Raw genomic sequence first — 16,358 nt, forward strand, 5'->3', positions numbered from 1 at the left:
CACAGTGTCTCCCTCACTGGCCGTCATTGTGTTATCCCACTCTCTGGCCCTGCTGCATCTCAGCGAAATTTTTGGTACATCATCATCCTCTGGATCTCTCACACCTCTCCCTCTCTAAACACAAAATAGGTACATCGTGCCACATCTCCCTTCAAAAAAAAAACAAAAAAAGGTATGTTGTCAAACCTCTCATGGCTTCAACACTCACATCACACACCAGGACGCTGCCATTCTTCTCAGTCTATTGCGCATTGTTCAGTGTCCCATACTACTCACAAAGCCCATTCATTCAAAAAGAAGGTAAGTAGCTCACAGCATCCCTCTACAACCCACAAAACACCCCCCCCCCCTCTCACCGGGTCTCATCCAAAAAACAGGTATGTCATCCCAGTGCATGGCATCTCTCTACCACTCACAGAACACCCTCTCGCCTTGTCTCATCCACAAAACAGGTATGTCGTCCTACTTCCCAGCATCCCTCTACCACTCACAAAACACCCCCTTGCCATGCTTATCCAAAAAAAAGGTATGTCGTCCCAACTTTGCAGCGTCCCTCTACAACTCACAGAACACCCCCTCATCATGCCTTATCCAAAAAAAAGGTAAGTCATCCCAGGTCACAGCATCCCTCTACCACTCACAGAACACCTCCTCGCCGTGCCTCATCCAAAAAAAGGTATGTCATCCCAGCTCACGGCATCCCTCTACCACTCACAAAACACCCACAGAACACCCCCTCGCCGTGCCTTATCAAAAAACAAAAGGTAAGTTGTCCCAGGTCGCGGCATCCCTCTACCACTCACAGAACACCCCCTCACCATGCTTATCCAAAAAAAAAAGGTATGTCGTCCCAGCTTCATGGCATCCCTCTACAGCTCACAGAACACCCCCTCACCATGCCTCATCCAAAAAAAAGGTACATTGTCCCAGCTCACACAGCATCCCTCTACAACTCACAAAACACCCACAGACCACCCCCTCACTGTGCTCATCCAAAAAAAAAGGTGTGTTGTCCCAGCTTCATGGCATCCCTCTACAACTCACAGAACACCCCCTCACCGTGCTCATCCAAAAAAAAAGGTATGTTGTCCCAGCTTTGCAGTGTCCCTCTACCACTCACAGAACACCCCCTTGCCATGCTCATCCAAAAAAAAAAGGTATGTCGTCCCAGCTTCACGGCATCCCTCTACAACTCACAGAACACCCCTTCGCTGTGCCTCATCCAAAAAAAAAGGTACATCGTCCCAGCTCGTGCAGCATCCCTCTACAACTCACAGAACACCCACAGAACACCCCCTCGCTGTGCTCATCCAAAAAAAAAGGTGTGTTGTCCCAGCTTCGTGGCATCCCTCTACAACTCACAGAACACCCCCTCGCTGTGCCTTATCAAAAAAAAAAAGGTATGTCGTCCCAGGTCATGGCATCCCTCTACCACTCACAGAACACCCCCTTGCTGTGTCTCATCCTACAAAAGGTATGTTGTCCCAGTTCCTGGTGTCCCTGTACCACTCACAAAACACACTAGTAGACTATCAATTCATATCTCCCTCCTGCCACACTGCATCTCCCTTGCTGTGTCTCATCCAATAAGGTATGTTGTTGGACTTCTACTTCATGGTGTCCAGATGATACTTACATATCACCCTCTCTGGTCTGCTTATCCAGTGCCCAGTGTTGTGTAGTTGCATACATTGGCTTCTCTTTTCCATAAATATGTAGATATCTATCCCTGCTGCATGATATATGTACTAAACTAAATGCATTTATTGTTATCTTACTGCTTGTCCCCTACACCTTCTGTGTCTTGTAAAGATAATAAGGTATGCTACTGTTCCCTTCTGTGTCATATGTTGCTGCCACTCACTAATGTTGGCATAATAGACTCAGATGGTGAAGACCAAGCAGACAGCTAAGAAGACCACTGGGGGTAGAGCTTCCAGGGTATCTCTTGCTGGTCTGAAAGCTAGGGAAAAACATGCTGCCAAGTCAAGCAAGGCCCATGCTAGGAAGGCCCCTGTTGCCAAGAAGAGAAGGATGAGGAACTTGGCAAGTCTCTTTTTATATTCCATCCATCTTTCTAACATTCTATGCAGTTCTGTGTGATGTGCAGGGATGGAGGGACATTGTGGCCTTGTGATCAGGCAGGTTGCAGAAGGGTAGTGTGTAATAAGTGTGTTGTAGTACCTGAGGATTGCCTTGCAGAGGTCACCCAGCTTCCTGTGACCTTCAGGTGTGTTAACCTCCCTTTTATGAATTAATTCCATTGACTCAAACTCTGGATGAACTTCAGGTGTGTTTCCTGTCATTGGAAAATGACAAGATTTGAAAGTCCTCAGCCCTATTTTGTAAGTGCATATTGCCACCCCAATCACTCCTAACTCCAAGTACAGGGCTTCTACTTGTCAGGCAAGCCAGTCCTGAAACACCCTCTTGTGGTCATTGGGGGGTTTGAGCATGCCACCACCTCTGAAGTGGCTGGTAACTCTACTGCCATTATCCACCTCCACCTTGAGTCTCTAGAGCTTGGCCATGCCCCTGTGCATATCCTTCACACCATGTTGCAGGGATATTTCAGACAAGACACCTACCACTTCTCACAACTGCCCTTCAACTTTGCCACTGAGGAGTCCAGAGCTGCCTATGACACTGCAGCATCAAAGCTAGCTTCAAGTCTGACTACCTTTGCTAAGGTAGTCATTTTCCTTACTACCCATACTGATGAAGACAGGGGGGATCTGTTCTCTGGAATGGAGAATAAGGTTCCAATAGCCACAGAGGTCTTTGAGGTAAGTCACCATTGTTTGACTGTCACTCCCATCTGACCAGTTGCAGTTTCTGCAAGGCCTTCTGTTACCCCTCTCCAACATTGTCAAGGGTGGAGACCTCATCTTCTTTGTATGTGGTTCTACTGTAAGGAAGGAGCAGAGCTTCCAAGGACTGAAGGCAGCTGTGCAACAGTAGGTTTTCTTTCAATGTTGGTGGTTATGGCTGACACCATATCAGCTTCAAGCCAAGGTCCATGTTGCTTTTTGATGCTGAGAGACTTCAACTAGTCACCACCATTCCCTTCCTCATGAGTGTCCTTGACTCCACCCTTGTTCAAGGCTTCCATGTCCAAAGTGCAGTCAGGTATGCCCTGAATGACTGTGGTATGTTGGGTAGGCACTCCAACATCATCCTGATGTTGTGGCAGGAGAAGGTAGTGGTGGAGAAATTTGTCTGGACTGACAAGTTCATCAGGCCTTGGGGACAACAATTGCCTGCCCAGTGCCCTCAGTGTTATAGCATTCAGAAGTGGGAAGCTGGTTGTTCAGGGCAGACTTATTCCTATGAGTGCAAGAATCCTGGCTGTGGGAAGGACACACAAGGCACATCTCAGCCTCCCCAAACCTATACTATCTGCATGTCCAAAGGGGCTACCAAACTGACACAGGGAAAGGGGCAAACATCATCCTGGCTGTTGGAATCTTTGTAAAATACCCTACCTTGATACATATGATATGCATGTACTACAATCAAAAATAGCTGCTTTGTGTTTTCAAATTTCATATGACATTGAATGTTCAGAAAAAAAAGTAATTTCCTGCAGGACAATTCCTCCTTAAGTACTGATACACAACTGAGTAAATTTGCCCAATGTTAATTCCAATACAATGGCCAGATTGGTAGAGTTAACTTCAATACCACAGGATAAGGATAGGATATAGGATTTTTCCACAACCATGTGGGTTCAGCCAGCTAACTACCAAGGAAGTAGTGTACTGAGTAATAAGATTGGCCAGCCCCACTAACCCACTAGCAAGATATTGGTCTTTCTTGCAAAGTGTCTGCCCAACCACAACTCCAGGTCATGGTTCATTCCCCCCAGCCACATCAGCTGACCCCACTGCCAGGACATCATCCCTTCCCCCAGCCATGTCAGCTGGCCCCACTTCCAGGTCACTAATCTATCCCATAGCTGGCTTGGCCAACCCCACTTCCAGGTCACTAACCTATCCCATAGCTGTGTCAGCTGACACCACTTCCAGGTCACTAATTCATCCCATAGCTGTGTTGGCCAACCCCACTTCCAGGTCACTAATCTATCCCATAGCTGTGTTGGCTGACCCCACTTCTAGGTCACTAATTCATCACATAGCTGGGTCAGCTGACCCCACTTCTAGGACACTAATCTATCCCATAGCTGTGTCAGCTGACCCCACTTCCAGGACACTAACCTATCCCATAGCTGCATCGGCCAACCCCACTTCTAGGACACTAATTCATCCCATAGCTGTGTCAGCCAACCCCACTTCCAGGACACTAACCTATCCCATAGCTGCATTGGCTGACCCCACTTCTAGGACACTAATCTATCTCATAGCTGTGTTGGCTGACCCCACTTCTAGGACACTAATTCATCCCATAGCTGTGTTGGCCAACCCCACTTCCAGGACACTAATTCATCCCATAGCTGCATCAGCCAACCTCACTTCCAGGTCATCAATCCATCCTATAGTCATGTCAGCCGACCCCACTTCCAGGGAAGTTGATCCATCATCCTGTGACATAGGCCAACCCCACCTTCACAGTCCGGCCTACCCAACCCTAGGGACCACCGGCTGATGTCGGTTAGTCCCAGTTTCAGGACGAAATGTACATGTTGGATGACCCACTTTTAGGACTACAAGTGACTGAATCATGTGCTGCCCCCACCACTCCCACTACTACCCCAGTGGTTGCAGCCATACCAATTCCACCTACTCTTACCAACCCTACCATTTCAGCCCCCCCTCCCCCCATTTTATCTACCAATACCTTTCAGCCCCCACCTTCTTTGGTGGTTATGCCCTCTGGCAACACTGGTAATCCCTCCCAGCAGATTCTGGCTGCATATATGCTGCTTCCCCCCTCAGAACAACTTGCACTGGACTCCTTACTTGAGAACCACCATAACTCCCTGTCTTCAACTCACTGGTCCAAAGCTCAATGCCCTCTTCCTTCCAACCTTTCTGACAATGCTCCCATTTTTTCTCCCAATGGCATGCATCTTCCCATTTCCAAACTCATTAACAGCCTTGCTGATGCTGGTTTTCATGTCCCACTGACTCTCTTTTCATATGAAGCACTGCATAAATTACAGAACCAACCCCTTGCAGTCAAGACAGTCAAGGTTCATCAGAATGGCCAGAATGTTCACATTCTGGACATCACCCAATTCCCTCCTGAAGAGGAGATGCTCCCCTTGGACTGGCATTTGGCCTGGGAGTGTTACATTGATTGGATTGGCATGCGAGAAGGTCTTGTTGCAAAACGAATGTGGTCCTGCCACTTTCACTTTCTCACTTGCATTCACAAGTTTCATGAATGCTTCCCTGCTATCTTGCAGTTTGATATGGATGTCTGTTCTGCTGTTGCATCTGACCCCAACTGCTCCCTCACTGCCCAGGAATATAAAAACAAATACCTTCACACTCAGGTTGGAGTTCTTCAAACTCCTCTTGCTCCTGCTGTCCTGGCAGACAAACATTCCCATGCACATCATTTTTCTCCTTATGATTGCACAAAGCTTGTGGTGACTCACCTGACAATTACTTTCGGAACAATCATTGCAACTCTCCCACCTGTGTTATCTGCCTCAGATCTGGCCACAAATACTCTTCCTGCAATGAAGAGACTATGCAGAAAGGCCAACAAACATTTGTGAAGTCTCGGGACAGGAAACTTGTCCACTGCAACAACAGTTCCCCTCTCTGTTTCTTCTTCCAGCTTGCCAAAAAGCCCTGTCATGACAACCACCCAGACCAACACCTCTGTGCTGCTTGTGGTTCTCGAGACCACAGTGCCTCCAACCACAAGTCCACCTGATTTCCCTGCTTCCAGACCCTTTTTGTGTCCTTCCAATATCTTCCCCCCTCATCATGTTTTCTCAGGCTGTTCTCACATTCTTTCCTCTCACTACAATTCTGATCCGGATTTCTCGCACATTATCATGCCTTATTCTGCATTAGCATTTGACTCTTTCCTCCATATGTGTAAATTATTTGATCAGTATCTGGACCTGTCCTTCAAACTCACTCATGGCTTCCCCATTGGTGACCTACCCCCCCTTTCTTGCTTGTGCACCCCATCCAATCACCACAACATTGCTGAGATTCATGACACCATCCACAGCTACATCGATGAGGAGCTTTCTCTCAGCCATTTCTCTGGCCCATTCTCCACTACCAAACTTTTTCACAAAATTGGTCCTTTCAGATCTTCACCATTCCAGATTGTCACCAAACTTGGCATCAAGGGCTCTCCCCCAAAGATTCGCATCTGTCGCAACCTCTCCCACAAGGGTGCTTTAGGTCTTTCAGTCAACAACCAAATTGATTCTGATCAATTCCCTACTAGATGGGGTTCAGCTGAACTTGCTGCATCAGTGGTTAGTTCTTACCTTCTTCCCCCCCCCTTCATTCTTCTTTGGAGATCTCTGTTGTGGATGCTCTTTGCCTGAAAGTCTTACCCTTCAAGGGTTTTTCTTGATGGTTTGAAGGCACACTCCTCCTCCGACCTTCTGCTCTGGGCCATTTCCTAATGACATACTCGTCATTTGCCCCTGTCTCTCTCTTCACCATCTTATTCACAATTTCCTTTTTCTCATCTTTTCACCTCAGATTTCTTGTGCCCCTCCAGGCACTCAGGCCACTTCTCTTGACATCGAAGCCACTTACCATGGCATCCCCATACTTCCCAATCACAAACAATTCTTAGTCATCATGTTTGAAGATCAATTCTTCCTAGATCATGTCCTTCCTTTTGGGCTTTCTCCCACCTCTGGCCTTCAAGGTGAAGTTGCTGACACTGTCATTGATATCTGGGATGCTCAGAGCATGGGCCCCTCTCTTAAATGGGTCAATTACTTTAATCTTTTTCACTCCCCTTCCCCATCTGGCTCTCACCTAGGCATTTGTGATGGCAAAGTTTACCATTATGACTATGATCTTGAACATGCCAAGTCTATCATCGCACCTTTGGGCATGCCCTGGCATAAACAAAAGGGCCAGCCCTTTAGGCAATACTGTGGAATACCTTGGATTCCTCTGGAACATTCCTCATAAATCAGTTACACTTATGGAGTTGAAGCGTCTCAAGTATGCTTCCTGCCTTTCTGCCTTCCTTTCTACTTGCAACTCTCACATCTTCAAGTGTGATGCTGAGAAAATAGCAGGGACTTTAAATCACATTTCATTCATGTTCCCTCATGCCCGATCTTTCATCTCCCCTTTGTACCACTGGATTTCTGAATTCCCCAACGAGTTCAAGCCTCATTTCATCTGCCCTTCAGTCACCTCTGACCTTACCTGGTAGCTTAACCTCCTCAGCTCGCCTCAGCCCCCATGCTCCATATTGTCTCACTCTTCTTCATTAGATCTCCAGATCTGGGTCGACGCATCTACAGATTTCGGGATTGGCATTGTCTTTGGTGATGAGTGGGCGGCCTGGCCCTTGGCTTCTCATTGGTGAGATTCACATCGGGACATCGGCTGGCTTGAGGCTGTTGCCATCGAACTTGCCATTCAGCTAGCAGTTAACCGCAGCTTCTCTCACTCAGACATTCTGATTTGCAGCGACAATCAAGGAGCAATCGCAGCCTTCGAAAAAGGTCGCTGTCGCAATTATATGACCAACTTAGCTATCTGTCGCTCGGCCCTTCTATCCCACGAGGCACACCTCCATTTCCTTTTCTCTTACGTCTCATCTGCCGATAACTTGGCAGATCCGATTTCCCATGGTGTCTTTCCCTCTACTTCTACTCGTCTCCCCAACCCTCCCTCGCTCCATCATTCCATCACTCCCTTTTTTCAGCATGGTTCTCCCTTCTCCCCTTGAGGAGTTTCTTTCAGACATCGATCTCAATGCTGCTGCCTCCGCCTTTTATGCCAATGCCAACTCTCTCTCTCGTCGCACAGTCACGTCCTCTTTAAGCACTACCCATTCAAAACCCCCCAACATCCTCGCCCAGGCACATCCATTCAGCCTTCTCCTTGGTGTCCCCACGTCGTCACCAGCGATTGTCTCATTTGTTGGTCTTCTCCTCATGGCACTGATTTCCTTTCCTCCTCGAGAGCTTTTTTCCCCAGCAGTCCATTTTTTGCCTCTTTCAAGTCATGCTCCAATCCTTAGATCACAGCACCTGTTCCAATTGTGGGGCAGGTCTTCTCCGTTTTACCCAATTTTGTGACTTGCCCAGGCTCCCGGAGGAATTCCATATGCCGGCTTCATCCGAACTCATTTCTCTTTTTTCTGCACATCATGCCGGACATGCCTTAGAAAAGACTCTGAATAATTGGCTCACTGGTCTTCATTTTTGGCATATTATCAATGGTGCTCCTTGGTACAGAGACGATATGCTCCGTCACGTTCATAGGGGTTTCACTAAGCTTGTCCCTCCATTGTCCAAACATGCTAAGCGCCCTCCTGTCACCATGGAGGCTCTCTGTATTCTTCATGATCATTTGGATCTGGCTAACACCTTTGATGCCGCCATCTGGGCTCTCGCCTCGGTAGCTTTTTGGTTCTGCTGTCGTCTTGGCGAACTTCTTATTCCCTCCCAGAATGCTTTTGACCCTTCTAAACATGTTTCTCGGCAAATCCTCCCCCTTTCCATATCTTCCTTAGACAACAGTACGTGTCACTCCACCTTCCATATTCCCTGGTCTAAGACCACTCTCTCTCTTGGCGCTGACATTTCTGTCACATCTCGCGATCACCGCACTTGCCCCGTTCTAGCTCTATTGAATCATTGCACAGGCAATCTCGGCATCCCACCCGATGCCCCCCTCTTTGCATTTCGTACGTCTTCCGGCTGGTCTCCTATGACTCGCCCCTGGTTTCTCAACCATTGCAACCAGATTTGGGTTTCTGCCGGCTTCCCTGACATGCCTGGTCACGCCTTTCGTATTGGGGGAGCCACGGAACTTTTACTTCAGGGTGTCCCACCTGATGTGGTCGCCACTCAAGGAAGATGGAAATCGCAGGTCTTTTTAGATTATTGGTATCAGATCAATAGCATTCTTCCCTTATTCATTTCTTCGTCCGCTGATTCCACCCGTTTACCCTCCCTCGATTCCGTTATGGACAATTTCGCCCGTCGTACCAATTTCCGTACAGTCACTTCCCATTCGTAGTCTTCGTAGTACTGCTTCGTCATATGCGTTCTCCCGCAATATCACCCCGTTCGTCCTCAATCTTAGCTCCAGTGCGTGGGGTGTCTTGAGGCCACTTCCGTTGTGAGCTTAGCTCTGTTATGGTCGGTCCTGTGGCCTCTTCTCCTCTCTTCCACTCGTCCGCTCTTACACACTCAGAAGGCTGCACCGCTTGTTTCCGCGCACTCTCCCCTTTCGATCCCTCTTTGTACGAGTCACGTGACCCCTTCTCACTCTCAATCTCCCGGCTTCGTACCGCTCGGTGCGCGCGCGCTCTCGGCATCTCGGCATCTCGGCACGCTCGCTCGATTCTGGAGCCTAGCGTCCGGCGGCCTTCCCCCCACACACTAGATCACTCTCTCCTTTGTGATCTACGTTTCCCTAGTCATTCTGTTCTCTTCGCTTTCTTGTTCTATTAACTTGTATCTTCATCTCTACTCTCCGTTCGTTCACCTAGCTACGAAGGTGTTCCCCAGTTGACGTTGACAAGAAGTGAAGCTGCGACCGCGAAAACAGACGGTGCGGTCACGGCTGAGTCAGGACCCGTTTCACTGTAAAGCCGCATGGGGGTTACATATTCCTTTTTAGGAACCACATCGTCCGTCACCTGCCAGTGACTTACGACTTCCACGATCAAGGTTGATTTAGGCGCTCACCGAAACGTGGTCTGGCTACATTGTGCCAGGCTGCACTCACGCACTTGAAAGGTTGAAATGGGGGGCGGTGAATTGCTCTTCCAGAATTTTACCCTACTCGCAGTATACGCATGGACCCTCAAGGTATTCCAAGGCGCGAAGCGCTGACCGCCTACTAGATTGTATCAGAGTACATGCAACTTGGGTTCATGATTATAACAGGACCTTCACTTCCGTCACACACCCAATGAATCACCTGCAGCTGTGTGTTTCACTTGTGAAGATTTCGATGGTCCAAATAGTTCGACAACGAGGTGGCAATGTGGTAAGTGAAGATATAAAAGCATGTCCCCGCACACAGCAGGAACTAGGAAACCCTTCGCCCTACTGCAAGGTACTTTGCGACTGCGATACACTGTTTTTCCCTTTTTGCTATCACTGGATTTACAATTCTTACAATCGCGAAAGACGAGCACAAATGTCTTCTCCAGGAAATGAAGCTCGAATTGCGTGCGTATATGTGACATCCATATAACATGTCTGTAACCGACACGCCTCACCTCGTCCATACAGCGTCATGGGCCTCACGGGAAGTGGAAAATCCACTGTGAGCACACACCAACAACTTCCCTACTTATTGAACGCTCATCTCCATCTCATCGTGGTCGACGTGATAGTTCATCAACTGCGCGAGCGAGTCGGATCTTGTGGTAGGGATGGGACTCGAGAGCTGCACGGTTGACGTGCAATCGTCAAAGCCGTTTTACCTGGATGAGTGTATGGTAACGTTGATCGACACGCCGGGCTTTGACGACACCAATCGCAAGGAGAGGGAGATCATAGCACACATATCTGCATACCTTGCCAACACGTGAGTCGCATTGCGTACATACGTGGGAGGGGACCGGACTACAATCCGTCTGACGCACGTCCCAACTCACAGATACGAACAGGGCGTTAAGCTCACCGGCATCATCTATATGCATCGCATTTCCGATCCCCGCATGACAGGCACATCGATGCGCAACTTCAGGTGCTTCCGCGAACTCTGTGGGAAGGATGCATTCAAGAATATCCTCATTGTCACCAATATGTGGAGAGACGACGAGCTAGAAATCTGCAATAAAAGAGAGAGCGAGCTAGCAACTGATAACAAGTTCTACAAAGCTGTCCTTGAAGGGGGCGGTAAAATGGTTCGTCATGACGGCACGACAGCCTCAGCGAAAGCCATCGTTCGCCAGTTAATCAATAAGGGCAACGTAACTCTCGCAGGCCAGCGGGAAATAGTCGACGAGCACAAGGAGTTCTCGGGAACGGCTGTGGGTAAAGAGCTCACGCGAGCTCTAAAGGAACAGGCAGAGGAATATGACACCGAGCTTCGGAAACTCCACGCAAGTTTGGAGGCTTCGACCCGTGACAAAGACGAGGAGAAGCGACGGGTAGCCCAAGGTGATCTGGAGAGCAAACGCGAGGAAATTGAAAACATTAAAAGTCGTATCGAAAATATAGAACAGACCTTCCAGGCAGAGAAGGCCCGACTTCTGACTATCATTGCGGACATGGAAGCAGAGAAGCTAATGCATTTGGAACGCATACGGGATTTGGAGAAGCAACAGAAGACACAGGCTGAACAAGAGAAACAAGAAAGGCTTGTGTTCCAACGAGAACTTTTTAGCGCCATGCAGGAAAGTAGCTGGATGGCAGAGGCGCCACTTATTGTACGGCGGGAAGGACAGGAGAAAAGATTTCCATTTGGAGAAGACCTCCAGCACGAGAGAACGCGTAGACAAGTGGAGGAGGTACTCTGGTGGGGGCAGACGCTTCTACAAGTCCGAAAGTGGGCGGCAGTGGTGTTCATCCAGGCAAAGGAAGCCTTGGCATGCAAGATATTGGCCATACAAAAAGCGCGAATAGCAGAAAGGCTTCGCCACATGACGAAGGAACTGGAACGCAAACAAGCCGAAGTGAACAAGCAAAAGGAAGAGGTTGAACGCCTGGTGAAACGAAAAGAACAAACGGAAGAGGAAGAACTCCGTCGGGAGAGAGAACGCAGGATATGTTTGGAACAGGCTCGCGAGTCGGGAGCGTTCGAGGGCAGCGTACGTGTACACACGGGCATTTGGATCTTCAATACCCTTATGGTGGTAATGACCTTTGTCCTTGTTATCTGGTCGTAGTCAGCATTAGTTGTCTCTGCAGCACGGCGTGGAGTGCGCAGTATGTACTTACATAGTAATCACAGACTAGGGCGCATGACTTCAATCTGTCGGCTTGAGAGGAGCGCGAAGGCGGTAGTAGAGGGCAGCTCCAAATGTAAATTTAGTTGAGATTAAGGGGCTGTTTCGCGTCCCCTTTCGGGACCCCTCTCAATCGCGATGATGATTCTGTCAGGAAGTCATAAATACTGATAGTCGAAGTCACATATTGATGATGCCAAGAAAATGGTAAGCATGTACTAGTAGTAACATCATCGTCCACAGGAAGTATTGAAGTAAGGTACACAACGATAACCGTATAGCAACTGAGATGGGTTGTAAAGGTAAAACAATAAAACAAATAGAATATTTCAAGATACGTAGTCGTCGAGTCCCGTGTGTGTACCGAACGCGTTCACTTGTCATATTCCACATGCACACTCAGGCACCCTACTTGTTCGACAAGCCTGAGATGGCACCACCACCCCTCTGTCCTCCATCGGCGGAAGGACGGGACTGCGACGGGGTCCGAATGTTCCCAGCGCCGCCGCGTCCCGAAGACAGATACTCGCCGGGATGAGCATGATGATGTGTGGACTCGACTTCTGGATCATGTGCACCTGTCATGTTTGCGACGCCACCTCGGCCAGTGGAGTGTCTATCAATCGGTTTCCGGGGAACCACGTTAGCCGATGTGACTCAGATTCAAGGGGAATGACACTGACATTCCCTCTGGGTGATGATGCTTCTTCCTTTCCTCTTGGTCGAGGGCCTCACTGCTCCGTCCATCACCGGTCAACATGTTTCCAGCACCACCTCGGCCGGTGGAGTGAAGCACAAGCCCAGGACCACGGGACCTCGAACGGGATCGAGTAATGTTGCCTGCACCACCACGACCCGAAGAGTGCTGGACATACTCGATGAGCGATTCTGAAACGGTAGGGAAAAAAAGAACATCTGTATACGCACTACGACCTCAGCAGCTGCGTGCTCCCTCAAGATACGCTGTTCATATGGAGATTCCGCGATGACGTCTTCGTGGACAGGTCTCACCGCGCCAGGGTCGCGGGACGGCGAACGCATATTCCCAGCGCCACCTCTCCCGACGGAGTAAACCTAGAATCGATGACGTGAGCACATGAGCGCGATCGCACCCCATGGCATGGATGGCATGCAGAAATGGGTTCAGAATAACGTACCCGATCAGGATGCACAGCAGGCTCACGACCACGGGTGTGAGAAAAGTCTTCTGGGCCATCAAATGGACGGGGTTCACGAGATTGAGAGGAACGTCTGATGTTGCCTGCTCCGCCTCTCCCAGAAGATTGCTGTTACGGACCGACCGATCACATCATCAGATATACGATTTTCTCAAGTGACGAAGGATACTCACGAAGGCATCCCTTCCACGAGAAAGAGATCGACTATCGACAGTGTTGGGAGAGTCCGTCATGACTGGAAGTAGTGATCAGCAACGCAGTTTAAAGTGTCAACGAGTCCAGAGCAATGGTGTGGATGTAGAAGACAAAGGCGACGGGATCGATTTGGACTTTTAATGGGTTCCTTAAGTAGGAGTTCCAGAACGACCAAGATCCGTCACTGCTGTCAAAACGGTGGTGTCTGCCCTGATGCCACAAAAAAGGAACGCATCATATGGGTATGAGGATGGCCCGGTCCATCCATGGCCCACACAGCGTCGGACAGCGTCGGAGTGTCCTGAGTGACGTAGGGACAAGCCATGGGAACGGAGAGAAAAAAACACCCCAAGGAGAAGCGCCCATAATCACTGATTTAGCGTTCGGCTTATCGCAAGAGATAGCGATAATTGCTATAGCTTATCAGCCAGTTCAGGTTCAGTGCTTATCTCCCATGTCATCGAGGGGGAGATAGATAAACGAGATGTATAAAAGAATGGACGGGTGGCGTATGTTCGAGGACAGTACTTACATCCATCTTTTACCAATGTCGCGCTGCTTCGAATCGAATCCACATCGAATCTATCACGGCCATCGTTGTCGCCTTCTGCAGTGACGACACGTCCTAGTCTTGCTGCGAGAGCGGACACCTGTTGAGAGAACGACCGCCTGTTCTCCCTCCTTGGGCTGGGGCTTTCGGTCGAGCGGGCTGTGAACGCCATCGGTGGGCTAGTATGGTTTTTTGGGGTGGCAGGAACGGGTGCAGTGGGAATGGGGTCTTCGTTAGACATGGTGAGGACACGGTTCATATACCGCCCGGTTGCAAGGCTAATAGGTTAATGGTAAGGTAGACTGTCCCAATCCTGGTGGAAACGTGCGTTGGCGGGATTCTTAGGGTGGTCGTGCGTGACCTGATGGTTAGTATCCGATCAGGGCGACACACTGTCCACTCGCATTTTGACATGTCAAAATGCTTGCTCCGAGAGGAAATACAGTCCGAGTCACTACTGGATTATTATTATCGAGATCGCACGCCATTCTCTCCCTGCGCAACGCAAGCCCTGCTCGCTTCCATTGACTACAAGAACCTCGGCCGTTGATTCGCTGCACTTTTTTTATCTTCTATTTCATCACCGCATCACCTACCCCACGGCAACCCATATATGGTCTACACAATAAGGTTGCACACCGAAACCTACCGTCCTACGGGGCTACTGATCAATCAAGCCACAGGGTGTAATAGTTGTTCGAGATTTGTCAACGGCGTAATGGCAAAAGGCCATGGAAAGATGACAACCAATTGCGCAAGCACCCTCCCGATCGAGGAAAGAGGTTACAACCAGGGGTATTACACTATCCAATGTCCACTTGACAAGTTCACAGCATCGCTGTCGAACCATCCCCTACAGGCTAACCAAACCTTAGCACCTCCTCTTCCAAATCGCCACACCAAAAACTACGGATACATCGCCGTCATGGCTATGTGGTCATCTGCCGTTCGAGATCCTTCAGATGATCCATCCCGCATGCACCTCTCATCCAATCCTTGACGAGCCGATACTTCCGAGCGTGTCCACAACCACTCACGTCACAGATCGGAATGGTCGCCGGAGGCATCCTCACCTGACCGACCCGGGCCGGAACGTGTTCCGCAGGGAGGGCACACACAGGAACGGAGAACTGTCATCCTCATTTTTACTTCCGCTATGTTGTTGTCTCTCATTGCCACGTCCTCACTCGTACTTGTACTCGTCAACGTTGCGGCGGCAGGTGGTGGCTTGATGGTCGAAATCCATCGGTATGAGGTAGGAATCACCTCGACTGGCTCTGGCATTTCTGCTTCGAGCGGTGGTTGAGATCCGTCGCGTGTGGACGAGACCACGGCAGGGGTGACGGACACTGGCGTGCGATCATCTGCAGTTGACAGAATGTTACGTTTGTTTTTCGACTTCGACTGTTTCTTGAGAAGGCGGTTGATAGTTTCCATCTGGGTATATCAACGGGAGTGTGGATAGAAAGCGCAGTTATGGTGATCGGGTGTTGTCAGGACCAGCTAGACCTTTTGGAGGATGGAAACAAGTGGAGAGAACGACGGACCTTTTCGTCTTCTAGTTTCTTTTCAGAAAGGTTCCTCCGCTTGCGGGCCGTCTCTTCTCGACGGAGGGCAATTTCCTCCTCTGTTAGCTGTTTCTTCTTTCTCGACGATTCTGCTGCATTACATTTACCATGTCAGTTTCGTTGTCTGTATGGGACGTGTTTGGCGTACACAATGATACATGAGATGAATCGACGACACTCGCCAGCACGGCTTGCCGGGAAGTCATGGGACGAGCGGAGCTCCCAACCATCTCGTCATCGTCATCCTCGTCCCCATCTTCTGATTCCACATAATCTACCCATCCGTCCTTAGCAACGAATGTCGCAGGAATACCGCAATAGGACCGTACCTTTGGAAATCCCGCGGCGAGATGGTAGCTGACTGGCTCCTTCTCCGCTAGGGGTGGATGTAGCCCTGCTGGAGGGTTCGTTCGAACTGGGCACCTGCGGTAGTTTTAACTTGATCTTCAGTCGTGGTCTGGATGCAGGCGAAGGTGGAGGAGAGAGTTCTTCTGATTCCACATCCAAAGCTTCCTGTAGGTAGCGTACTTGTGGGTGAGAACGGCGAGCGCTGGTAAGATAAGTTGTAAGAAGAAGAGACGCACGTCCTCCCCGCCGTCGCCGTCGTCGTCAATATCTTGCTCGTCGGGTTCGATTGCCATGTCGACGTCCGAATCATACTCTGATAGTGCCATGGATGGTCACGGCGACTGCAGTGGTCCCGCGCTGAAAGTCAAACAAACGCACCACTGACGACGACGTTTCTGTCACAATCTGACAAGTCCTCCGCCTCCGCCTCAGACATCTCACAGTACTTGTTGTTCAGATCTAAGCACTACCCTC

At 49.5% G+C, this 16,358-nt stretch overlaps 4 protein-coding genes across 4 annotated transcripts; 2 read left to right on the top strand and 2 right to left on the bottom strand.

The window, feature by feature from the left end:
- Positions 1–191: 191 nt before the first annotated feature.
- On the top strand, positions 192–3,475 carry F5J12DRAFT_785685 (uncharacterized protein; the record flags this gene model as incomplete). Its single annotated transcript, XM_051743272.1, has 20 exons — positions 192–300; positions 419–452; positions 474–526; positions 549–602; positions 644–676; positions 729–764; positions 806–840; positions 971–1,004; positions 1,047–1,080; positions 1,103–1,157; positions 1,200–1,322; positions 1,365–1,400; positions 1,442–1,474; positions 1,882–2,050; positions 2,203–2,230; positions 2,291–2,345; positions 2,391–2,786; positions 2,827–2,957; positions 3,004–3,129; positions 3,163–3,475. The coding sequence occupies 20 exons, from the start codon at positions 192–194 to the stop codon at positions 3,473–3,475; spliced, it is 1,887 nt and encodes a 628-aa protein (XP_051596197.1).
- A 6,151-nt stretch (positions 3,476–9,626) lies between these two features.
- On the top strand, positions 9,627–12,108 carry F5J12DRAFT_856344 (uncharacterized protein). Its single transcript, XM_051746703.1, has 6 exons — positions 9,627–9,708; positions 9,762–10,318; positions 10,382–10,415; positions 10,486–10,679; positions 10,752–11,975; positions 12,038–12,108. Exons 2-6 carry the CDS (start codon positions 10,056–10,058, stop codon positions 12,039–12,041), a joined length of 1,719 nt encoding a protein of 572 aa, XP_051596198.1. The 5' UTR covers positions 9,627–9,708; positions 9,762–10,055; the 3' UTR covers positions 12,042–12,108.
- F5J12DRAFT_856353 (uncharacterized protein) lies at positions 12,109–14,210 on the bottom strand (the record flags this gene model as incomplete). The annotated part of the gene is made up of 6 exons (XM_051746704.1): positions 12,109–12,661; positions 12,729–12,910; positions 12,973–13,119; positions 13,203–13,331; positions 13,397–13,458; positions 13,951–14,210. Coding segments are annotated over 6 exons (988 nt in total), but the record flags the coding sequence as incomplete, so codon positions are not given.
- A 687-nt stretch (positions 14,211–14,897) lies between these two features.
- F5J12DRAFT_785688 (uncharacterized protein) lies at positions 14,898–16,210 on the bottom strand (the record flags this gene model as incomplete). Its single annotated transcript, XM_051743273.1, has 7 exons — positions 14,898–14,978; positions 15,006–15,041; positions 15,118–15,405; positions 15,516–15,625; positions 15,715–15,810; positions 15,866–16,049; positions 16,121–16,210. 7 exons carry the CDS (start codon positions 16,208–16,210, stop codon positions 14,898–14,900), a joined length of 885 nt encoding a protein of 294 aa, XP_051596200.1.
- Between the last annotated feature and the right edge of the window lie 148 nt (positions 16,211–16,358).

This window comes from Pisolithus orientalis (genome assembly GCF_024613125.1).
Source record: "Pisolithus orientalis strain OTSU chromosome Unknown F5J12scaffold_41, whole genome shotgun sequence".
NCBI classification, from domain to species: domain Eukaryota; kingdom Fungi; phylum Basidiomycota; class Agaricomycetes; order Boletales; family Pisolithaceae; genus Pisolithus; species Pisolithus orientalis.

Bases quoted from the DNA above. Each gene is read 5' to 3' on its own strand.
- F5J12DRAFT_856344 (XM_051746703.1), top strand. From the start codon at position 10,056: ATGAATCACCTGCAGCTGTGTGTTTCACTTGTGAAGATTTCGATGGTC. The intron at 10,416-10,485 runs GTGAGCACACAC...TCGACGTGATAG, and splicing joins CGGGAAGTGGAAAATCCACT to TTCATCAACTGCGCGAGCGA. The intron at 10,680-10,751 runs GTGAGTCGCATT...CCCAACTCACAG, and splicing joins TCTGCATACCTTGCCAACAC to ATACGAACAGGGCGTTAAGC.